The sequence below is a fragment of the Macaca thibetana genome, chromosome 7, assembly GCF_024542745.1.
Source record: "Macaca thibetana thibetana isolate TM-01 chromosome 7, ASM2454274v1, whole genome shotgun sequence".
In the NCBI taxonomy this organism is placed as follows: domain Eukaryota; kingdom Metazoa; phylum Chordata; class Mammalia; order Primates; family Cercopithecidae; genus Macaca; species Macaca thibetana.
The window spans coordinates 88,453,389-88,478,550 of record NC_065584.1 but is presented as its reverse complement, the minus strand read 5'-3'; the positions used below and the strand labels follow the sequence as shown (position 1 = coordinate 88,478,550).

Below are 25,162 nucleotides of genomic sequence, written 5' to 3'. Positions count from 1 at the left end.
CTTATGAAAAAATCCCCGCTAACTGTAAACGTGCCTCAGGTGGGTCCTTCAGGAGGTATTCCAAAAGATGGCATTGTTATCATAGAAGATGACAGCTCCATTCATGTCATTGTCCTTGAAGATCTTTCAGCAGGATAAGATGTGGAGGTGGAAGGCAGTGATATTGATGATCTTGACCCTGTGTAGGCTTAGGCTAATGTTTGTGTTTTTGTCTTAGTTTTTAACAAAAAAATTTGAAGAGTAAAAATAAATAAATAAAAAGCTTACAGAATAAGAATATAAAGGAACATTTTTGCAGAGCTATACAATGTGTTTGTGTTTTAAACTGTTATTACAAAAAAGTCAAAAAGTTGAAAAGAAATGGAAAAGTTTATGAAGTAAAAAGTTACAGTAAGCTGAAATTAATTTATTATTGAAGAAATAAAAATATTTTAAAAATAAATTTAGTGTAGCCTAAGTGTACAGCGTTTATAAAATCTGCAATAGTATAGTATAATGTCTTGAATTTTCATATTCACTTACCACTTGCTCAGTGATATACCCAGAACAATTTCCAGCTCTGCAAGCTCCATTCATGGTTAAGTGTTTACCTTGTATTCTGAATTTTTGTGGTGCCTTTTCTATGTTTAGATACGCAAATACTTAACAATTGCCAACAATATTCAGTACAGTAACATGCTATACAGGTTTGTGGCTTAGGAGCAATAGGCCCTACTGTATAGCTTAGGTGTGCAGTAGGCTATATCATCTAGTTTGTGTAAGTGCAGTCTACAAAGTTCACACAATGATGAATTTGCTTAATGATGCATTTCTCAGAATGCATCCCTCTTGTTAAGCGACACATGACTGTACTTTAAATTAGATTGTTTATATTACTTAATACAATGTAAGTGCTATGTAAATAGTTATTAAACTCTATTGTTTTTAAAAAATTTGTGTTACTTTTTAATGCTGTATTGTTATTTTTTGTTGTTTTTCTTTCTGAATATTTTTGATTCGAGGTTGGTTGAATTTACAGTTGTGGAATCCATGGATAAAGAAGAAGGACTGTACTTTGGATTCAATTTGTAAATATTTTTCTTTTCTTTTCTTTTTCTTTTTTTTTTTGAGACGGAGTCTCGCTCTGTCGCCCAGGCTGGAGTGCAGTGGCGCGATCTCCACTCACTGCAAGCTCTGCCTCCCGGGTTCACGCCATTCTCCTGCCTCAGCCTCCCGAGTAGCTGGGACTACAGGCACCCGCTACCACGCTCGGCTAATTTTTTGTATTTTCAGTAGAGATAGGGTTTCACCGTGTTAGCTAGGATGGTCTCGATCTCCTGACCTCGTGATCCGCCCGCCTCGACCTCTCAAAGTGCTGGGATTACTGGCATGAGCCACTGCGCCGGGCCTCAGTTTGCAAATATTTTTCTAAAAATTTTGGCACATTTGTTCATGAGAGATATTGGTATGTAGTTTTCTTTTCTTGTAATATCTTTGTTTGGTTTCAGTATTAAGGTAGTGCTGGCCTTATAAGGATGAGTTGAGATGTATTTCTTCTACCTATCTTTTGGAAGAGATTGTACAGCATTGGTATATTTTCTTCCTTAATTGTTTGGTAGAACTTACCGGTGAGTCTGTCTGGGTCTGACACTTTCTGTTTTGGAAGATTATTAATTATTAATTGAATTTCTTTTTTTTATTTGTATAAATTTAAGGGGTACAAGTGCAGTTTTGCTACATGGATATATTGTATGGTGGTGAATTCTGAGCTTTTAGTGTAACCATCACCCAAATGATATACATTGTACCCATTAAGTAATTTCTCATCTGTCACCCCACTTCCACTATTCTATCCTTCCAGGACTCTGATGTCTATTATTGCACACTCTGTGTTGTGTACACCTTATTTAGTTCCCACTTTTAAGTGAGAACATATGGTATTTGACTTTGTTTTTGAGTTGTTTCACTTAAGATAATGGTCTCCAGCTCCAGCTCCGTACACGTTGCTGCAAAAGACATTATTTCATTATTTTTTAAGGCTGAATAGTATTCCATTGTGTGTGCATATGTGTGAGTTTATATATATATATGTGTGTGTGTGTGTGTGTGTGTGTGTGTGTGTATTCCCACCAAATAAACCCATTAAAAAGTGGGCAAAAGACATGAATAGACATTTTTCAAACAAAAAACCATACAAATGGTCAAGAAGCATATGAAAAAATGCTCAACATCACTAATCATTAGATAATGCACATTAAAACCACAGTTGTCATTTTACTCCAGTGAGAATGGCTATTACTAAAAAGTTAAAAAATAACAGATATTGGAAAGGATGTAGAGAAAAGGGGAAGCTTATATGCTATTGATGGGAATGTAAATTAGTACAAGCTCTACGGAAAACATATGGAGAGATCTCAAAGACCTAAAAATAGAAGTATCATTTGATCCAGAAATCCCACTACTTGGTAACTACTCAAAGGAAAAGAAATCATTGTAATCAAAAAGATAACTGCACTTGCATGTTGATCACAGCACTATTCACAATAGCAAAATCAACCTAAGTGTCCATCATGGATGACTGACAAAGAAAATGTGATTCAATATCTTTTATAGATATAGACATATTCGGATTCTTGTGTGAGTTTTTGTAGATTGTATCTTTGAAGGAATTGGTTCATTTCATCCAGGTTATCCAAGTTGTGGGCATAGAGTTATTTTATAGTATTTCTTAATTTTTTTAATGTCTGCAGGATCTATAGTAGTTTTTTCTTTCATTTCTGATATTATTAATTTGTATCCTTTCTTGTTTTTTCTTAGTTAACATAACTAGAGTCTTACTGATTTTATTGATGCTTTAAAAAAACCAGCTTTTGGTTTTGTTGATTTTTTTTTCATTTTAAAGAATAGTATTTTATTGAATAAGTTTTTTTCACAGAAAAATAAGCTTTAATCTACAATGAATGGCAGATTATACAGCAGAAAGCAATTTCTCGGTTTCCCACACTGATGGAAAGATTTTTACTAAGTAAAAAAGCCATAAAATTATATTCACAAATATAGTACTCTGTCTCAAAACATTCCACATGATTATTCACCATACTAATACCATGACATAAGATTCAGTCATTTGGTCAGGTTAAAGTGTAACAGTAATGAAAAAATGCAAAAATCTAACATAAATTACATTAAAACCTTTGTTACATCAAATCAAAATGCAAATTTCTTACAAAATACAGAAAAATCGTAAAATATGTAGTAATTTAAGTTATTACATTAAAGATACAGAAAAAGAAAGTAGTAAACTCCAAATAAACTATAGGCGTATCTGCAAACTTCGGACTTCAAAACAGAATCTTACCACTCAAACATTAATGTAGCATTTATCTACTTTTTTGTTTGTTTGTTTTTGAGACAGAGTCTCACTCTATCACACAGGCTGGAGTGTGGTGGCATGATCTTGGTTCACTGCAACCTCCACCTCCCAGGTTCAAGCGACTCTCCTGCCTCAGTCTTTTCAGTAGCTGGGACCAGAGACATGGGCCACCTCGCCCAGCTATTTTTGTAGTTTTGCAGAATCGGGGTTTCACCATGTTGGGCAGGCTGCTCTCGAACTCCTGATCTCAGGTGATCCACCTGCCTCAGCCTCCCAAAGTGTTGGGATTACAGGTGTGAGCCACCACGCCCAGCACATTTGTGTAATTTGAGGACACAATTGTCCCTTGATTTTTTGTATTGGTTTTCTGTTTTCAATTGTATTAATTTCTACTCTAATTTTTGTTATTTCCTTTTCCTGCTTACTTTGTATTTAATTTACTCATCTTCTAGTGTCCTAAGTTGAAGCTTGGATTATTGAGTTTAAAGCTTCTTTTTCTACTATATGCATTAAGACCAATAAATTTCCCTCTAAGCATGCCTTTTGCCACATCCCACAAATTTTAATACATTGTATTTTCATTTTCATTTCATTTAAAATATTTTTAAGTTTCTCTTGAGATTTCTCCTTTGACACTTGTGTTATTTAGAAGTGTGTGTTTAAACTCCAACTGTTTTAAAATTTCCAGCTATCTTTCTTTTGTGGATTTCTAGTTTAATTTTATTTTGAACTGAGAGCTTGCTTTCAATTTTGAAAGATTTTTGCTATGTAAATAAATTTTAATTGCCACATTTTTCCTTCTTTACAATATTTTTAGGATACATCTCCATTGTCTTCTGTCTGGATTTTGAATTAGAGTTAGAAATATTTTCTCTACTTGCAGATTATAGAGGAATTTACTTAGGTTTCTTCTAATTCCTGTTTGTTCATTTAAAAAGTCTTTAGACTTCTGCATCCTTTGGAATTTATTTTGGTATAGTGCCAGAAGTTGGTTTAATTTAACCTTTTCTACACATAGTTCTCTAGCTCCTTAGGTCATTTATTAAAATGTCCATATCAACTGATATGAGAGGTTGTCTTTATTGAATACTACATTTCCACTGGCAATTTGGGATATTTCATTGTCTATTTGGTGCCAGTAATCCATTTGTTTATTCCTGTAATTTTAAAAAAACATTGTAGGAGTCTTTAAAATATTTTATTATCTGTTAAGGCTTCCTTCCTCCTCTTCCACTCCATTGAACTCCCTTTTCAGGTTTTCACAGCTCTTACTTGTTCTTTCAAATGAAATTTATAATCAATTTAGCGCCTCAATGAAACTGGATGATACTTTAATGGAATGGTGCTAAGTTTAGAGATTAACCTAGGGAAAATTCACATCTTCGTATTTTTCTTTTAATTCTTGCTTTTTTATGTGTCTCTTTTCCAAAGTGTTTCCCACTTTAAAATTTTATGCTTAAATCTCAGATTTTCTGGAGTTTCCTCCCATCCCTAACTGTCCTCCAAAGGTTTGGAGGAAATATTAAATTCAAATACTAGTGCTCTGGCACTAACTAGAGAGGATGACTTCATAAAATAAACTCTTTGGAGTATTCTTTCTTTGTATTTTTAAAATAAAAATTGATAGATAAAAATTTTCTATTCAAAAATTATAAGAGGTTATTTAGATATCCAGTTCCTTTCCCAGAGGTAAGCATTGTTATTTTTTCTTTTTTATTCTTTATATTCGATTGCTTGTGCATATATAAAATATTATGTCTTGTCCTTTCATTTTAAAAAATATAAATGATTTCCTGCTGTTAAGAGGCATTTCATATCTGTAGAAAGAGAGCTTTCCCAAGCTTTTCTTATTGTTTCAAATTATTTTGTTATATATTCTATAATTTATTGAGCTAATTCTTCATTGATGAACATTTTCTCCAATCTTGTATAATTACAAATATCTTAAAAATTATTATTTTGTCTAACAAAACGCATACGAAGTCACTAACACCATCTGACACACAGTTCATTTTCAAGTTTTCTCAGTTTTTACAAGGATTTTTTATAGCTTTTATTTTTACTTTTTATATATCTATGAACAGTTATTTCATGTTTGAGATTTCTTCCCCTCTATTCCTCTTTTTAAATTAAATTCAAGTTTTCTTAGATTGTGATTAGAGTATGTTATTTGTACTATTTCCAATTGTTGAGATTTCTGGTGGTATAATATATGGTCACATATATGGTCTCCGTGGATATTTGAAAAAAAAGAATAATCTGTTTTAGGTTTCAGAGTATGATGTTACTTAGATTTACATTATTACTTATGTGCTTTAGGTCTTTTATATTAGTCTTATGTTTTTGATCTCTTTTTCCCTCCGTTTGCGATTTATTTATAGCTTTCCCTGTTGGCTTGCCAGGATTCTGGGTGACAATTCCCTTGGATAAATGAACTTATATTGGTGATCCCAAGTCTCCGCAGTATCATTTGGTCAGTACTACCTGTGTGCCAATTAGCCATATCTTTCACAGTAATAACATTTTTATAGTTTGTGCATGAAGCAATGGTAGTTCTAACCACAGTTGAATGTGGTTAAATCTTTGGAAATAGACACACCTTTGGTCTTTAAATAAGTACATTGGTGGCAAATATAGAAATGGCTTAGGGGCATTGGCTTACAGTCAAGTCCCCAAGGGTTGGTACTGAATAGATGTTTCTGATGACAGGTTTGTTTTGTATAGAAATTAATTAAATATACCTTGTACAAAGGAAGCAGCTTCGGTTGAGCTTAATGAGCAAGAATCAATACAAATGAGAAGAAGAAGGACATCAAATCAGAATCTAAAATTACTTTTCTTTCTTTCTTTCTTTTTTTTAAAATTAATTAATTAATTTTTTATTATTATTATACTTTAAGTTCTAGGGTACATGTGCATAATGTGCAGGTTTGTTACATATGTATACTTGTGCCATGTTGGTGTGCTGCACCCATCAACTCGTCAGCACCCATCAACTCCTCATTTACATCAGGTATAACTCCCAATGTAATCCCTCCCCCCTCCCCCCTCCCCATGATAGGCCCCGGTGTGTGATGTTCCCCTTCCGGAGTCCAAGTGATCTCATTGTTCAGTTCCCACCTATGAGTGAGAACATGTGGTGTTTGGTTTTCTGTTCTTGTGATAGTTTGCTAAGAATGATGGTTTCCAGCTGCATCCATGTCCCTACAAAGGACACAAACTCATCCTTTTTTATGGCTGCATAGTATTCCATGGTGTATATGTGCCACATTTTCTTAATCCAGTCTGTCACTGATGGACATTTCGGTTGATTCCAAGTCTTTGCTATTGTGAATAGTGCCGCAATAAACATACGTGTGCATGTGTCTTTATAGCAGCATGATTTATAATCCTTTGGGTATATACCCAGTAATGGGATGGCTGGGTCATATGGTACATCTAGTTCTAGATCCTTGAGGAATCGCCATACTGTTTTCCATAATGGTTGAACTAGTTTACAATCCCACCAACAGTGTAAAAGTGTTCCTATTTCTCCACATCCTCTCCAGCACCTGTTGTTTCCTGACTTTTTAATGATTGCCATTCTAACTGGTGTGAGATGGTATCTCATTGTGGTTTTGATTTGCATTTCTTTGATGGCCAGTGATGATGAGCATTTTTTCATGTGTCTGTTGGCTGTATGAATGTCTTCTTTTGAGAAATGTCTGTTCATATCCTTTGCCCACTTTTTGATGGAGTTGTTTGTTTTTTTCTTGTAAATTTGTTTGAGTTCTTTGTAGGTTCTGGATATTAGCCCTTTGTCAGATGAGTAGATTGCTGTAGATTGCAAAAATTTTCTCCCATTCTGTAGATTGCCTGTTCACTCTGATGGTAGTTTCTTTTGCTGTGCAGAAGCTCTTTAGTTTAATGAGATCCCATTTGTCAATTTTGGCTTCTGCTGCCGTTGCTTTTGGTGTTTTAGACATGAAGTCTTTGCCCATGCCTATGTCCTGAATGGTACTACCTAGGTTTTCCTCTAGGGTTTTTATGGTATTAGGTCTAACATTTAAGTCTCTAATCCATCTTGAATTAATTTTCGTATAAGGAGTAAGGAAAGGATCCAGTTTCAGCTTTCTACTTATGGCTAGCCAATTTTCCCAGCACCATTTATTAAATAGGGACTCCTTTCCCCATTTCTTGTTTCTCTCGCAAATCAATAAACATAATCCAGCATATAAACAGAACCAAAGACAAGAACCACATGATTATCTCAATAGATGCAGAAAAGGCTTTTGACAAAATTCAACAGCCCTTCATGCTAAAAACGCTCAATAAATTCGGTATTGATGGAACGTACCTCAAAATAATAAAAGCTATTTATGACAAACCCACAGCCAATGTCATACTGAATGGGCAAAATCTTTTTTTTTTTTTTTTTTTTAAAGACCTCATTGCTATCTAAAGTTGAAATCCAAAAAAGGGAGTTAGCATGGCTATGAGGCAATCTTGTAAGTGGGAATAGAATCTGATTTGCTTTCGTTCTGGGCTTTATTCTATTTCTTGACATGCAGACAGAGCACCTTTATTTTCTTCATTCATTATATTATAGTAGAAACTGAGTCTCTTATGGAAAGCTGAAGGATTTTATGTGGATCAAGATGGTGGCAGTCTGGAAATTCAACCAGGATCCTCTGAGCTGCAGGTATTATACAAATTCACCTTCTGCTACTATGTTTATTTAAAAAACCAGGATAAATTATGGATGCATTTGCAGTAGCTTAGGAAACCCAGATGCTATGAATACTTAAGGACAAAGCTATCTCCTTCTCTTTCACTTAAATCTGCCTAGGGTGCTGAGGATAGAACATGGGACATTCAGAAATGGACTAAGATATATCATACAATCAGAAAGTCATGAGGAAGAAACAGTTTTCTTTCCATACTGGCTGAGAGGTAGACCAGAGTATCAATCTCATTTCTACCTCTTATGTTCTATCTTGTTGCTTCTCCACTCTTGGTCTTGATTTCCCTAATGTAAAAAGGAGCCTATAATACCAACTTTCACAGTTTTTGTAGACATCAAACAAGATGGTGTATATGAAGCAGTCATTGTTGTGTCTTGCACATGGTGGCCGCTGTTTTTGTTTTACCTTGGTTATCATTATTTCCACAGAAAGCTCATCAAACAATGCTCCAGACTGGGAGATATTCCCTGATAATGTCTAAGTAATTCTTTAAGCTCAGACATGAAGCTGTGTATTGAAATAAATTAGATCCGTCTCTTAAAGTGCAGCATAGATTCTGTTTCCTTTCTGAAGACAGCTCTGATCACCCTGGCTCAGGAGTATATTTTCTACTTCAACAATTTTATGATCATATTACATAGGAAATTTTTACACAATATATTTTTTATTGTTCACATTGTGTGTGCTCAGATGTAAAATTCTTAACAGTAGTAAATATTTTAATACTTCTATAAGTAAATAGTGCCCATTGTGCATGGGAGGCATCTAGTAAATATTTATTGATTGATTACAAATGGTTATGATAAAGGGCAAAATAAATGATACAGCAGATTTATATCTGCTATTTAGCAGATTGTAGATTTATATAACATGCTAATTGAGTCAAAAAGGGAATTAGATAAGAGGGAGATTACTGTGAAGAGATAGTCTTGTATGGGATATGTGACTTACAACCAACCACAAACAAGGGAAAGAAATAGTGAATATGGGAGCTACCCAATGCAGAAAATACCATCATTATGGTGAACTTTGTTACATACCGGGATAGCATAGGATTATAAAATAATAGTAATTGCAAACTTGGAAGGATTGTCTCCACCCCTTTATTTTATAATAATACAACTGAGTTGAAAAAGTGTCTCAAGTGTAGAGGGAATGGGAGGAAGAACTTGGTCAAATTTCCATGAGCTTAGGGCTAGGACTTGATCATACTTTTCTGATTCCAAGTGTAATGTCTTTCCACCATTCCATGAACCATGAAAAGTTAGCACAGCCAATGAATTTTAGATATCAATTATGTGGAATTGTTTTTGCTATGTTGCATGAGCTCTATTCATGTGTGGATCCTGCAGCGTACATCTCTTTCCTGGCCTTGTCCTTCTCCACCATATGCTGTCACTGCTCAGGCTTTGTGATCACCTCCACTCCCTGGGCTGGGCTACAAAGGTGGGATAATTTTAGGGTTTCTACATTATTTTCTCTCCTTATGAGGAAAAGGTGAATATAATCTGATAAAACTACAATAGCATGAGGCTGAACGTGAGAGAGTATGAATAATGGTAATGTATTGCACATGGAAGAAATAAAAAAGGTAAGAAAAATAAAGGTCATCAGAAGTTGCTTGAGGTTTGGGGAGAACTATGGCCAGGAATAACAAACTGTGAGGGAGAAATCAATGAGTTCATCTTCATTTCCTCTTTTTTCCCCTCATGTTATTCCAGTGCATTTAGCATTTGTTTTTGCCTGATCTTCTTTTATCACAACCTGTAGTTTGTTAGGGAGTCTAGGAAATTGGAAGCTGTGCTTTGTGACAGTGAGTTACTGCCTATTTTCTGCAACTACAGTTTAAAGGGGTTATATAGAGATGTTTCGGCTCTGTGAGTTAAAGCAATATTTTTTCCTTACAGTTTGAAACTCATGCAATCAGACACTACCCACAAAGTGTGATTTTCTCTTTACTCTCCTTTCCAGGTAGTGTTAGAGTCAGCTCTGCTCACGGAGGCAATGGATGGAGCCAACCTCTCTGTGGTGTCTGAGTTTGTGTTCCTGGGACCCTCTAACTCATGGGTGATCCTGCTTCTTCTTTTCCTCTTTTCCTCTGCGTTCTACATGGCAAGTCTGCTGGGAAACCTCTTCGTTGTGTTCTCTGTAACTTCTGACTCTAACTTACACTCCCCTATGTATTTCCTGCTGGCCAACCTCTCCTTTCTTGACCTGGGAGTTTGCTCTATTGCAGCCCCCAAAATGATGTATGCCCTTTTTAGAAAACGCAAAGCCATCTCTTTTGGGGGCTGTATAACTCAGATCTTCTTTATTCATGCTGTTGGGGACACGGAGATGGGGCTGCTCATAGCCATGGCCTTTGACCGGCATACGGCCATATGTAAGCCCCTCCACTACCTGACCATCGTGAACCCACGAATATGCATTTTAATTTTGGCTACTGCCTGGATCCTTGGCCTCATTCACTCAGTGGCCCAACTGGCTTTTGTCATAGACTTGCCCTTCTGTGGCCCTAATGTATTGGACAGCTTTTGCTGTGATCTCACCTCAGCTCATTAAACTTGCTTGTACAGAGACCAATAGACTGGAGTTCATGGTCACAGCCAACAGTGGACTCATCTCTGTGGGGTCTTTCTCCATATTAATTATTTCTTACATCTTCATTCTGGTCACTGCTCAGAAACACTCTTCAGGTGGTTTATCCAAGGCCGTCTCTACTTTGTCAGCTCATGTCTCTGTGGTTGTTTTATTTTTTGGACCATTGATTTTCTTTTACATCTGGCCCTTCCCCTCATCACATTTGGACAAATTTCTTGCTATCTTTGATGCAATTCTCACTCTTTTTCTGAATCCAGTCATCTATACGTTGAGGAACAAGGAGATGAAGGCAGCAATGAAGAAACTTTGCCATCAACTTGTGAGTTACAGGAAGATGTCTTAGCTATTTTAAAGATAAACAACAATGTAGCTCTGCACTTGAAGACAATGGAAAAAATAAAGTCAACGAAATTTATATCTCAATTACTTTTGTGTACTAGGTTACATTTAGGCATTTACCACGTTATTGTGTATCTCTAGTACTCTAATCAATAACGATATAGGGAGCTAACGTTGGAGGCTTCTGTGTTTCAGACCCTATGCTGGATGTTTAACAGAAATCATTTAATATTCATGACAACTCTGTGCAGTAAGTATTTTTACTTCAATAATATTTTTTATAAGTTAAGATATGCTGTCTGCTCATTGTCTTTGTAATTACTATGTGAAATATTTCAAACCTAAGCTATTTTTCACCAAATTTCCCGCTTTCATTAATCTCTGTCAAAAGGTGTCAAACAGAGGATGTGTTCAATAATTCAGTGTTGGAAGTTAGTGTATTATTCCTCTTCGCTGTTATACTTTCCCTGTTTTGAATTGCTTAATGTCCTTTTCTCAAACTACCTACCAAACTGTCATAATGCCTAATTGCTTTCATTTCACTCACTCTTGCTTTAGTATCTGCTTGCTTCCTGTATCCTTTGGCTACTTAGAGAACTGTTGATTATATAATAGAAGTATGGAAATTTAGAACTGGAATTTGAGAGATCATTTGTTCCAACCTATTATTTTATAGATGATTATATTCAGACACAGATATTAGATGATAGATTTGAAATGAGAATTTGGTTTCCTCACTTTTAGATTAAAAAAAATTTAAGCCCACTTATTGATTTAGATTCTTGAGCTTTCCACTAACAAACTGTACCTCTGCCCTTCTATTGCCTTTTTATTTCTGACCCCAGTGAGCAGAAGAGACACCAGTGAGTTCATTATTCTTTCTTTTTTTTTAAATTTCAACTTTTTATTTTAGATTCAGTGGTACATTTGCAGGTTGTTACATGGGTATATTGTGTGAAGCTGAGGTGTGTGGTACAATTGATCCCATCACCCAGCTAGTGAGCATGACACTGTTTTCATTGTCACCGATTTCATATGGTTATTTGTTGTTTCCAAGTTCCTTCTTTATTTGCAGCCCAACAAGAAATTTCTTGAACCAGGTTCTGGTTATTTTTCAAAATGCATGATCATATCATCACTCATGTCTGGTTTCATCCGTGGCTTTTATTTGTGTCACTTACTTTAAAAATCCATAATTAAACAGTATTCCTCTGTCTATATTGCTTTTCTACTCTACTGAACACTCCAAAGAGCATTTGCCATCACCTTTCTTTCTTTCTTTTGTTTTTTGAGAAAGGGTCTTGCTCTGTCACCCAGGCTGGAGTGCAGTGGCGATCACGACTCCATCTCCCAGTGGCAATTGCGACTCAAGTGATTCTCCCACCTCAACCTCCAAAGTAGCTGGGACCACAGGCGTGTGCCACCACACCCAGCTAATTTTTTTATTTTTTGTATAGATGAGGTATCACTATGTTGCCCAAGCTGGTCTTAAACTCCTGAGCTCAAGCTATCCTCCCACCTCCACCTCCCAAAGTGCTGGAATTATAGGCATGAGCCATTGCGCCCAGCCTACCATCACTTTTCTTACTGCTACCAAATCTAGCAGTTATCTTAAATAAGCTTCAAGAATTTCAGGCACGAATATTATTCTTTTTGTTTGTTTGTTTTAGAGGATCATAGTTTCCTTGAATGAAATATTGGGGACCTTAGAACTTTTGGGACCCCAAAATAATATAAGCCAGTCTTTCTGTTCTATAAACAAACTTTTTGATTTATAAATGAGTAACTATGATGATATTACACTAATACCTACTTACTTTAAAGATTCTTTAAAATGTCACATGTATACTCATATGTCCCTGTAAGTTAGTGATTTTTGGTAGAACCTTGTAATGAATCCATCTTCTTAAAGAATTGACTATTTCAGGATTCTTTTAGGAAGTTACTTTACTCTTTTATATTCACTTTTCTTCTTTTTTAAATTTTGGACTTCTTTAAAACTGTTAATTTGCTTGTAAAACATTTGTTAGGACAAACATATGCTAAGACATTAACTTAACCAAGTGAGAGATGTTTCTTTTTAGTAAAATTAACCGTTGACCAAGAGTTGTCTAAATGAACAGTTATGATGTGCCAGGTACTATCCTAAGTTGTTTACATACCTTAACTCATTTAATTTTCACAGCAACTGGGTAGGTAATATTGTCATTCTTCTTTTACAGACGAGGTAACTAGTGCACAGAAAGATTCAGTAACTATCCCAGGGGGACATAGCTGGTAAGCAGTAGAGCTGTGACATAAATTCAAGCAGGTCCTGCTGCAACATCCTTGCTCCTAATCACCACACTCCACTACCTGCCAAGATGGTTCAAAGACCCTCTCTCCTGAACTGCGAAAATCTGAACACATTTTTCCTTTCTATACTTACTAGCATAAAATGGGAACATAAAATATGCATCAACTCAATAAAATATAATGCTATTCAAGATTTGTGTTCTGTCATTTAAATGTATCATTAAAATATCCATATATTTACTATTCAAAGGAGTTAAGATTCAGAAGCAGCTTAGGTACTAAAATAATTTTATAACTTTATCATATTCAAATAAAATTTTGCATAAGTGAAAGACAATGCACCGTCTGTGCTTTGGAGATACTTAATCCATGATAGAGTAATTTTGTTGCAGGAAAAGAACGAAGCCTCAGGAATACCTCATGCGGTTCCTTCACTCTCATGGAACAAGAGAGTTTGCATTAGTCCAGGCAGAGGATAAGCCAATTTTAATGACTGTCTAAGCTGGAAACGACTGAACAAATGATACACTGCTTCTTGATTCTATACCATTAGACATGTCCAAAGTACTCCAACAAGAGCTTAAAGAAAAAACACTAAGCTTCAAGCACAGCTCTTTCTGGTGTATACAAAACGCTTCTTCCTTAGCTAGTATATTTAACCAGTAGGGCTTCTCTCCTCCTTCCAGCTACCGTTTATTAAGTGCTGTGTGCCAGGCACTATCTAATTTACACATAAAAATTATATGGAGCAGGCGTTGTTATGTCCTCATTTAGAAAAGAAAATCTGGAGAGGTAAAACGATTTCCTATCACTTTGCTCAAAGGTTCCCTGTTACATCTTTTAGGTGCTGTGTAGAGTAGGATCCGAGACATAGTCATCCCTGTGCTAAGGTCAGCCTGTTTGCAGCAGCAAAACCCAGATCTGTGGTGATGTAGCATGAATCCTACCATTGGGTAATTTTAAAGACCTTGCGTAACTTCAAAGACCTTGCATACTACTAATCTGAGGATGAAGCTATTCTGTTGCAACTCCAGTGCTAGAAGAATCATAACATGGCTTTTTACGGAAAGTAAAATTTAAGAACTGTGTCTCAGGCTAAATAAACAGAATCTAGGATACCTTTATAGACTATCTATGATAGCTTACCAGGTGAGCTTTTATTTTATAACTGTCTGGAGAGGGAGCAGCGGATAGAAACAGAGACAGGGATGATTGGCAGAGACCTTGGGGAAGAGACAGTGATTTGGCAACCTTGTATGGAAAGGCCCACTTGTATTATGCCTCAATTTTTGTTATACCTTATGTATTCTCAGATTTCCAAAGAAGCTTAAAACTTCTCTACACTCTACAATCATTTTTGGTGGTGAGATTTTCTTTAGTATCCATTTCCGAGTGCTTATCACAATAAACTATCAAAATAAACTATTTGGGCAGAGCTTTCTGTTTTCCTTAAGTTACCCCTAGGGAATGGGCAGGGGAATTAACAGTAACCAAATATCTACTATACTTCAGGGCCTTCATATGTATTCTCATTAAAAACTCATAAAACCAATGCGGTAGGTTTTGCTATCCCTGCTTCATAAATGAGAAAGCCTCAGCCTAGAAGTCACACACCTAGAAAGTGATTGACTTGGGGTTAAAACCAAATTCTGTCAGTTTCTTACTCACAGCTCCTTGTTGCAAGTCACAGATATGGGAAGAGGAGACTTATCTTCACACAGTAGTATTTGGTGGAATTCTAGAGCAGAACCACCAGGAACAGCAACATGAATGGTTGAAGGAGAAGGAACTAAACCCGCTATTTCTTACGATGCTCTGAAGTTGCGGGCCTCTCATTTGTATTTCTTTCTGTGTCCTATCCCTGTAGCTACATCACTTTAGTTTAAGGGACCAGCAGAAGCTGACCAGCATTTATGAATCCCAAATTTCAAATTTCCAGGAGGGAGAATATGATTGGTTAGGTGAAGTCAGGACCCTCAAGATGCAGGGCCCTTTCTGTGGTTGAGTTATAGATCTCATCCTCTGCCACCTCCTCAGGGCCTTTGCTCTGTCAGTTACTCCCTCCTCTTCCTATAGTTTTAAACCATCCTTTCTCTTGGTTTCTTTGTCAGTATTCAAACATGGCCACATCTCTTCTAAGCTTAAAAACATCAAACAAATAAATATAATCTCTTTCTTGAATCCACTTTACTTCTAATGACAGATTAATCTCTGTATTAGTTTCGTAAGGCTGTCATAACAAATTAGTATGAATGTGATGGCTTAAAAACATGTTGATGCCCAGTGCCATCAACAGTGGATTGGCTAAAGAAAATGTGGTACATGTACACCATGGGATACTATGAAGCCATAAAAAGGACAAAATCATGTGCTTTGCAGCAACGTGGATGCAGCTAGAAGCCATTATCCTAAGTGAATGACTGCAGAAACAGAAAACCAAATATCACATGTTCTCACCTGTGAGTGGGAGCTAAACATTGGGTACACATGGTTATAAAAATGGGAACAATAAGGTTGGGTGAGGTAGCTCATGCCTGTAATCCCAACACTTTCAGAAGCCAAGGCAGGTAGGGGTCAAGAATTCGAGACCAGCCTGGCCAACATGGTGAAACCCCTCTTTACTAAAAATACAAAAATTAGTCAGGGCTAGTGGTGCACACCTGTAACCCCAGCTACTCAGGAGGCTGAGGCAGGAAAATTACTTGAACCCGGGAGGCGGAGGTTCAGTGAGCCGAGATTGCACCATTGCACTACAGCCTGGGCAACAGCGAGATTCTCTGTCTCAAAAAAAAAAAAAAAAAAAAAAAAAGCCACGGAAGAATGCAAGAGTGAGGATGGAGAGAACAGGGTAAGGGCTGAAAAAAACCTACCTATTGGGTAGATGTTTACCACCTGGGTGATGGATTCATTTATACTCCAAACCTCAGCACCATGCAATATACCTGTGTAACAAACTGCACATGTACCCCCTTATTTTAAAGTAAAAGTTGAAAAAAGCAGCACAAAAGATAATATAGTCAGGCAACATATGGAAAAATGTATATGAAATTTTGTTACTGTTTGTAAACAGCAACAAAAAAAGGATATCAGCAAACCATAAAAAAGAAAACAAAAGTTGATGAATTCAGCATACATTTTGAAAGAATAGACAAACTTTCTGTGAATTTGCTTTGGTTACAATAGAATGCTCTCTTATTAGGTGAGCCAATTGGCAAGTAAACTAATTGGGAAATAGTTTTTTTTCTGAAACCCTAATGATTTCTTATGGCAGCAATTAATAAACGTAGATGCCATATGTAATAACAGACACTAACCATGCATCTGTGCTGTATAAGACACCAGTAGGTGGAATATGCAGGTTCTAAAATCAACAGATATTGATATGCTTTCTTCATGGGCATTTAAATTAAGGGATTTGTAAGTAAAACCTTCCTCATATTGACACATTCATTTTGTAGATGTAACCCTTGGCTAGTAAAGATAATAGTATTTGGAGTAAGTAAAATATTTGTCTTGGCATTCGATATTTTAGTAAATGACATCACATGCTGATCAACAGACGCGCCCTGGAATCAAGTCAAAAAAATAAAATTAAGACAATCAAAACACCAGACTGCAAGACCTGCTGAATACAAATGTGTCACACTGACACAATATTCTTCCCAGTCTCATTTCTCTGTCCTGCTTGATAAGCAGAATTTTAATCTTTTCTGGGATTCTTCTTCCCAACTGTTCTCTCTAGAGTATTAGGATGGGAGGGTTTGCATATAATCAGTGCTACCCCTTTGTTCTGCTGACTGTGGTATAGCCATTCTTCTGCTTCAGAGACAGAAGCCACTCTGTGGCACACAGCTATCTGCTTGAGCCACTGCTCATCTCTCCTGAATTGCTTATCTCTGCATATCATGCACTGCCTGAAACTGTAGGAATCTGAGGACTGTGTGGGGAGGGGTAGAGAGGCTGTGTTAGAGCATGTTCATGTACATCCCTGTTCAATTGCTGCCCATGCAGTCGCCAGGCCTTGCTGCTTAGTCTAGCCTGTTCTGCTAGATATCTTTTGCTTTTGTAATGATTTTATCTGAGATGCATCAGACTGCCCTCCTTTGGACAACTCAAGTTCATCAAATCATTCTATATATGTTTGATCTCATTTGTTGATGGTGAAAAGTTTCTTTCCACAGGGCCTCTAGACTTCTTTCAAGTAATGTGACTGTGCCTCTACCTGAGTGTTCTTGAACCTTCTTTGACAAGTAGGAGGCTGGACTATTTGTGGTGCTGAAGACTCTAGAAGGTCATGTGACTTAACTGAGTTTTGTATCAGGATATAAACTCATTAATAACAATAAAAATTACTTATTACAAACCTGTTGAATCTAAGACAAAAGCAGGAGTGGGAGAGAGCTGATGTTCCTTTGAGTTAGTGAAAGTTGGAGTAACAGCACCTTAGAGCCCTGGATAGGACATATGTCACGTGCCTATACTAAAAATATTTCTAAATGAAGCTTAGTCAATCAATACAACTGAGAATGGTTAGTTTCAGAGTATTTAGTTGATTGAAAAGCATGGCAACAATATTTTGTAGTTCCTCCTGAGAAGAGGTGGAGTCTATTTCCCCACCTTCAATCTGGCCTGGCGTTATGCTTGCTTTGATGAAGGAAATATGACAAAATTTATGTTGCATGAGCTCCAGAACTTAGGTATAAGTTGCTTTGTAGCTTCTCTCTTTGCTCACTCATAGCATCCTCCACCACCATGTAAGGAAGCTTAGGCAAGATTAATGAATGATAAAAGACCCTGTGAGAGAGAGTCCCAGTCTATAGCCAGGATTAGGCTTCAGACAGGTGAGTAAGGCCACCATAGACCCTCCAACCCCAGTCAAGTTGCCAGATAACTAATGTCTCATGAGAAAGCCCAGGGGAGACCAGCAGACGAACTGCCCAGCTGACCTTAGCCTGAATTGCAGACACATGAGTGAGTAAAACGTTATTGATTTAGGCTACTTTGTTGTGCAGCAATAGATAAGTGATATAGTATACTCTGTATAATTATAATTTATCAGTGGCCCTTTCACTGACTCTGCATATTTTTGATGTAAAGAAATAAAACATAATCAGAGGTTTTCTGTTTTGTTGATTGTTTTTATAAATAAAAAAACTTAATCTATGAGAGGTTAAGTCAATTACTGATTTTCTTTATTTCAGCTGTACTAGTATTTTTAGTCCATCCTGGTATGCTGCTTTTATAACACCTTATTCATCTCCCCATATCATACACACGATTAAGAACTAACCAAATGTTGACTACACAACTGTACATATGATTACCTCTAATTTAGTTATCCTTTCTAGTGGGGCATGGATCACATTTTAGATGCCACATTGGAGGCCTCTCCCTCCCGTCCCCTCCCCTCCCCTCCCGTGCCCTCCCCTCCCCTCCTCTCCCCTTCCCTTCCCTTCCGTTCTTCCTTCCTTCCTCAATGGTAAACTTGATTTCACTTTTTGAAAAGTATATATTTTCATTCTTACGGCGTTTCTTCCCTTATAGATAAGGAAAACAAGCAGGTAAAAAGATAAAACAGGCAAGGTGCAGTGGCTCATACCTGTAATCTCAGCCCTTTGGGAGGCCGAAGTGGGCGGATCACGAGATCAGGAGATCGAGACCATCCTGTCTAACACGGTGAAACCCCGTCCTAGCTAAAAATACAAAACAGCCGGGCGTAGTGGCGGGCGCCTGGTGTCCCAGCTACTCGGGAGGCTCTGCAGGAGAATGGCGAAACCCGGGAGGCGGAGCTTGCAGTGAGCCGAGAAAAAAACTGAGCAAGACTCCGTCTCAAAAAAAAAAAAAAAAACTAGCCGGACATGTGGCGGGCGCCTGTAGTCCCAGCTACTCGGGACGCTGAGGCAGGAGAAGGGCGTGAACCCGGGAGGCGGAGCTTGCAGTGAGCTGAGATCCGGCCACTGCACTCCAGCCTGGGGGACAGAGCAAGACTCCGTCTCAAAAACAAAAACAAACAAACAAAAATCTGTAATTTTTACACACAAAAGGTCCATAGTTTCTCTTCTTCCTTCTCTTCAGGTGACCCATTGCCAGTTTTTCCCTTTAATTGCTGTGGCCAAAGTTCTGTGGATGGCACAGAATTAATTCCCTTGGCCAAATGTACTCAGGATGGCAATCCCAGGTCTCTACAGCAACATTGAAGTAACTTTTCTGTGCTGCTAATTAGCTCCCTTTCCCCCTGTGGAGGTATTACACATGATTTTTTATGCCAAGTGACGATCATAACATCAGTGAGCTCTGCATTTTGTGATCCTCTATTCCAACATTGGTCCAGGTAGGTTAAATGGATAGAAACTGTCTTTGATGGAGATCAGAACTTTAAGTGGAAACACACAGAACAGTGAGAGGGAGAATTTAATCAACTAGGAGTAATGAATTATCTGTTATTCAACAGGAAAATTGCAGCAGATTAACTAACAACCAAAATATAGAATGCATCTGAATGAGTAGAGTCAAGTCATAATTTCGTGTTCAGTATTGGAAAGGTTATTCCAGTGACATTTGCACACGGATGTGTCATGTGTGGGTCTCCAGGCAAATAATAAAGCCAGAGTGGAAAATTTGAGTACAGTGTAAGTAGACAATGCTAAACAAACTAGTTTTGGTATGTTATGGTTTCCTGGGCCACATACAGTACGCAAAGACCATCACAGCAAAAGAAACACGATGTAGTAGAAATAACCTGTACTAAGGAAGCCAAAAGTCAAACATATTCTGGATTTGCCACCAACTTGTTCTGTAGCTTTAGCAGAGTCATTTACCCTCTTTGTACCTTGGTTTTCTTAACCCTAAAATGAAAGAATTTTACAATCGTTAGCAAAGTTTCATTCAAGTCATAACAGCAGACTTCTACAAGGCTTGCTGTATTGTTGATGGTAGTAAGAACAGTAATTTTGGGAGCATGCAGCTCCAGTGCCCATTCCCGTCCATCTTTTTCGTATTTTGAGTGGTGTCCTGAGCTCTTTCTATCCATCTTTATCTGAGAGACTTCAAACACTGATCTACTTAAAAATCATTAGAATTATCATCCTTATTTGGATTGGTGATTAGCTCACATGGCTTTAATTCATTTCCTATTTATGTTGGGCAGCACAGGGATGAGCAACCTGAGCAGAGGAGAGAATGAGTTGATCAGTAGATGATCTTTGACGTATCTTTCTTTTCTTACATTCTGGGCTTAATAGTAGGAGTGTGAGAGAGGTTGGTGCTCTGTGTTGAATGCAATCATGAGATTCAGAACACTACAAAGTCACACTGGGATTGAGTGGCTTATCACCACTGATAACCTGTTTTCCTTTTGTAGGAGTGAGCTAAGTGGAGAGCTTAACTCTGTCATTATGGAAAAGATCAGATTTAAACAACTATTCTGCCCTGCTTTAAAACAAATGTTCAGTGGGGACTAATACAAAGTGTGGTACCTAAAGACCTTAAGTTTAAAATAGAGATAGAACATGACAGACTGGCTAGAAGGCAGTAATACCAACAAGGAGCAGACAAACCTGTTTTCCAAATTTTTAGCAACACTAGGAATAATCTAATATAAATCTTTGCTAATCTTATATATAAAAATAAAAAAGTGTTATTTTAAAGATAAAACAAAAGTCTTGTGTAAAAATTAAAATGGTTTTAGGAGTGAGTGGAAATTGGAGACATTGATAGAGTATCTTTCAGCTTCTAGGGGAGCAATTTAGAATTTAATCATTCATTTAAATAAATTGCTTCAGTGGGAAGGGTGCTGATGATAATCAGTGTGAAAGGAACTTAATTTATTCCAAGCTGAGTTGCCCTTTATGAATGTAAATGCCATTTATAGTATTATCATGCAAAAGTCTGAAAAGGATAATTTGAAGACATGTTGAAGACACATTATTTACAATGATCGGAAATTCAATAGCGTTCTTTGTTAGATCACTCGTAGCACACTATTAGTACAAAGGTTTTCGGTTTGGTTACCACAGTATAAACAAGGTTTATTTCCATTTAGTGTATATAAAGGTAAGGGTATCAAAGAGGACTTCATGGAGAAAGGAATTAGACAGAGTGGGTACTAAAGAAAATAGGAAAAATTAGAGAGACGTAATGATGACAAAGGCATGTAGGCTGAGTGAAGAATGTGGAGTGAAGACATGAGCTGAAGTTGTGTGTGTGTGTGTGTGTGCGCGCGCGCGTGTGTGAAGAATAAATGCCTTTTGGGAACATGTCCAGCAAAAAAGAAGTAGTTTAGCTTAGCGTGTATAAGGTGTAGGGAGAAATGAAGTAACAAAGTTAGTGAATATTTTGGGAATAGCTTTGATTCTTATCTTAATTTGAGGGTTAGATTATGGTAATATCTTTGGATACTCTGAAGACACTAATTGTGTAATTTTGGAAAACATTTACCTTATTGTAAGAGTGAAATTGATGTGTGCTCACTGCAAAAATGTAAGCTAGGAAAAGCAAAAACTGAAAGTTATCTTTTCCTTCATTACTGTCTCAATCCCAACCCTTGGAGATAATTATTAACATGTTTTTGTGTATCAATCTAGACATTTTCTATCTACTTATTATTTTATTTGACTAATTTTATTTTTAAGTCCAGATGGAATGACGTAGTGCAGGCAACTGACAACCTCTCCCCTATCTCTCCTCAGTATATTTAGATCTGCCTCAATATTATAAATGGCTGCATAGTATTTCACGGAAACTATCTAAGATAAGTTATTTAACTAGCTTCTTAGTCTATACATTGACATTAGTGTCAGGATTTTGCTCTTAAAACAACGCTTTAGGCCAGGCGTGGTGGTTCACGCCTGTAATACCAGCACTTTGGGAGGCTGAGGCGGGCGAATCATGAGGTCAGGAGATCGAGACCATACTGGCCAATATGGTGAAACCCCGTCTTTACTGAAAATACAAAAATTAGCCTGGTGTGGTGGTGCATGCCTGTAATTCCAGCTACTTGGGAGGCTGAGGCAGGAGAATCACTTGAACCAGGGAGTCGGAGGTTGCAGTGAGCCGAGATTGCACCACTGCACTCCAGCCTGGTGACAGGGTGAGATTCCATCTCAAAAACTAAAACAAAACAAACAAACAAACAAAGTAATGCTTTAGCAAAAATAACAAAGACATGCTTTGTCCACTTTGTTCATATGCACACGTAGGTATATTCAAGGGTTTTCCTCCCTGCCCCCAAAATAGAACCGAGTCGAAGTATATGAGAATATAAAAATTCAGAAGATGTTTCCAAATTGGCAAATGTTTTCTCAGTTTACTTCCCCATCACCAGTTATGAAATAGCCTATTTTTCCATTTCCTACCAAGCTCTGACTTTTCTCAAATGTTTGCATATCTGCCAAACTGATGAAACAACTGGTGTCTTACTATTTTAGTATGTGTTTGTTTATGAATGAGGTTAAATATCTCATTTAAAGCTAGACAGAGACTTTAACGGGCAGTTAAAGTAGACAGAAAGTTTCTAAATTTTCTGATATTTTCACTCTTTCTTGTTCTCCTTTACTTAAGATTTAGAACTCATCATTTTCATTCTGTGGTTGCCTTTTTTAATGTCTCACATTCTTTCCTCCCTCAGGAAATAATCTCTCTTAGAATCTCCTTAACAGCACCCATAATTGTGTCATTTTTTCTAGCATTCATGGTTTGTGCCATGATCTGGCATCCTCTACTCCTATAGTTCTTGCCTTCTTATAGGTAACTCACCTTATCTACCCAATTTACAGATATGAGAAATTTACATCTCCAGGCCTTAAGAGAGCATATTAATATTGAAAGAACTTGTCAATATGGTCATATAAATGATATTAGTATATTGAGGGCTGGGCATGGTGGCTCATGCCTGTAATACCAGTACTTTGGGAGGCTGAGGTGGGAGGATCACTTGAGCCCAGGAGCTGGAGACCAGTCTAGGAAACAGTGAGACCCCATCTCTACAAAAACTACAAAAATTAGCCAAGTGTGGTGGTATGTGCCTGTAGTGCCAGCTACTTGGGAGGCTGAGGCTGAGGTGGGAGGATTGCTTGAACTCAGGAATTGCAGGCAGGTTGTAGTGAGCTGTGATCATGCCCTGCACTCCAGCCTGGGTGACAGAGCAAGATCCTGTCTCAAAAATAAATAAATAAATTAATTAATTAATATGTATATCAAGGATGCCCAAGTTATGAAATCCACTGTCACTTAACTATTTCACGTACTTTACAGAAAGTCTTTAGCTTACAGTCATATCTGAGATATGGCTATAAAAAAATACTTAAAAATAAAACAAAGGTATCCATTCAAGTAAGTAAATGAGTTCTTATTCTGTGCAATGTACTTTCTGGTGACAAAATTTATGATAGAGGAATATGAGTTGCTTTGTGACTGAAGTTGTCTCCAAAGGCGTATATTAGCCCATGTCTAGTTTTCTGACAACATATGAATTGCTCGTGATTTTGCTAACATCAATGCTTTTTGTCCTAAATCAAAGTTTCTCCTTACTCTACTCTTTCAGGTAGCATGAGAGTCGTCACAGCCGACAGAGGCAATGGATGAAGCCAATCATTCTGTGGTCTCTGAGTTTGTGTTCCTGGGACTCTCCAATTCATGGAAGATCCAGCTCCTCCTCTTCCTCTTTTCTTCAGTGTTCTATGTGTCAAGTCTGATGGGAAACCTCCTGATTGTGCTAACTGTGACCTCTGACCCTCGTTTACAGTCCCCTGTGTACTTCCTGCTGGCCAACCTTTCCATCATTGATTTGGTATTTTGCTCCTCCACAGCTCCCAAGATGATTTATGACCTTTTCAGGAAGCACAAAACCATCTCTTTTGGGGGCTGTGTGGCTCAGATCTTCTTTATCCATGCAGTTGGGGGCACTGAGATGGTGCTGCTTATAGTCATGGCCTTTGACCGATATGTGGCCATATGTAAGCCTCTCCACTACCTGACCATCATGAGCCCACAAAGGTGCATTTTGTTTTTAGTCATCTCCTGGATTATAGGTATTATTCACTCAGTGATTCAGTTGGCTTTTGTTGTAGACCTGCCGTTCTGTGGCCCTAATGAATTAGATAGTTTCTTTTGTGATCTTCCTCGATTTATCAAACTGGCTTGCATAGAGACCTACACATTGGGATTCATGGTTACTGCCAATAGTGGATTTATTTCTCTGGCTTCTTTTTTAATTCTCATAATCTCTTACATCTTTATTTTGGTGACTGTTCAGAAAAAATCTTTGGGTGGTATATTCAAGGCTTTCTCTACGCTGTCAGCTCATGTCACTGTGGTGGTTTTGTTCTTTGGGCCATTAATCTTTTTCTATATTTTCCCATTTCCCACATCACATCTGGATAAATTCCTTGCCATCTTTGATGCAGTTATCACACCTGTTTTAAATCCAGTCATCTATACTTTTAGGAATAAAGAGATGAAGGTGGCAATGAGAAGACTATGGTCTCAGTTTGTGAATTACAGTAAAATCTTTAAAATATATCAAGAATATACAAAAAGGCAAATTATACTAGAATTTCAGACAGATATGTGCTAAGTAAGTTATGTTAAATTTAACCAGAATATCACTTTCTACTAGTATGTGTTGGGTTGTCTTTTTTTTTTCCTTCCCAAATTGAATTGTGATATAGATTTCTTGCTTATGTAAGAGATTTAAAGATTAAAGAGTGTGGTTACTTTATCTCACCAACATTCTTACCTATATATAGTGTCAAATAGAATTACTCTAAATGTTAAACAATTCATTTTGAATGTCAGTATGTGGTTTATTGCCCATTTTCTATTTTTTTCATTTAAGGTAGACTATCTTGCTTTA

The 25,162-nt window shown here is 37.2% G+C and overlaps 2 protein-coding genes across 2 annotated transcripts; both read left to right on the top strand.

The window, feature by feature from the left end:
* The first annotated feature begins 10,080 nt into the window (after positions 1 to 10,080).
* LOC126960098 (olfactory receptor 4F15-like) lies at positions 10,081 to 11,020 on the top strand. Its single transcript, XM_050800067.1, is given in 2 exon segments — positions 10,081 to 10,623; positions 10,625 to 11,020. Coding segments are annotated over 2 exon segments (939 nt in total).
* A 12,851-nt stretch (positions 11,021 to 23,871) lies between these two features.
* LOC126959216 (olfactory receptor 4F6) lies at positions 23,872 to 24,883 on the top strand. Its single transcript, XM_050798147.1, has one exon. The coding sequence runs from the start codon at positions 23,885 to 23,887 to the stop codon at positions 24,881 to 24,883; it is 999 nt and encodes a 332-aa protein (XP_050654104.1). The 5' UTR covers positions 23,872 to 23,884.
* Positions 24,884 to 25,162: the final 279 nt, after the last annotated feature.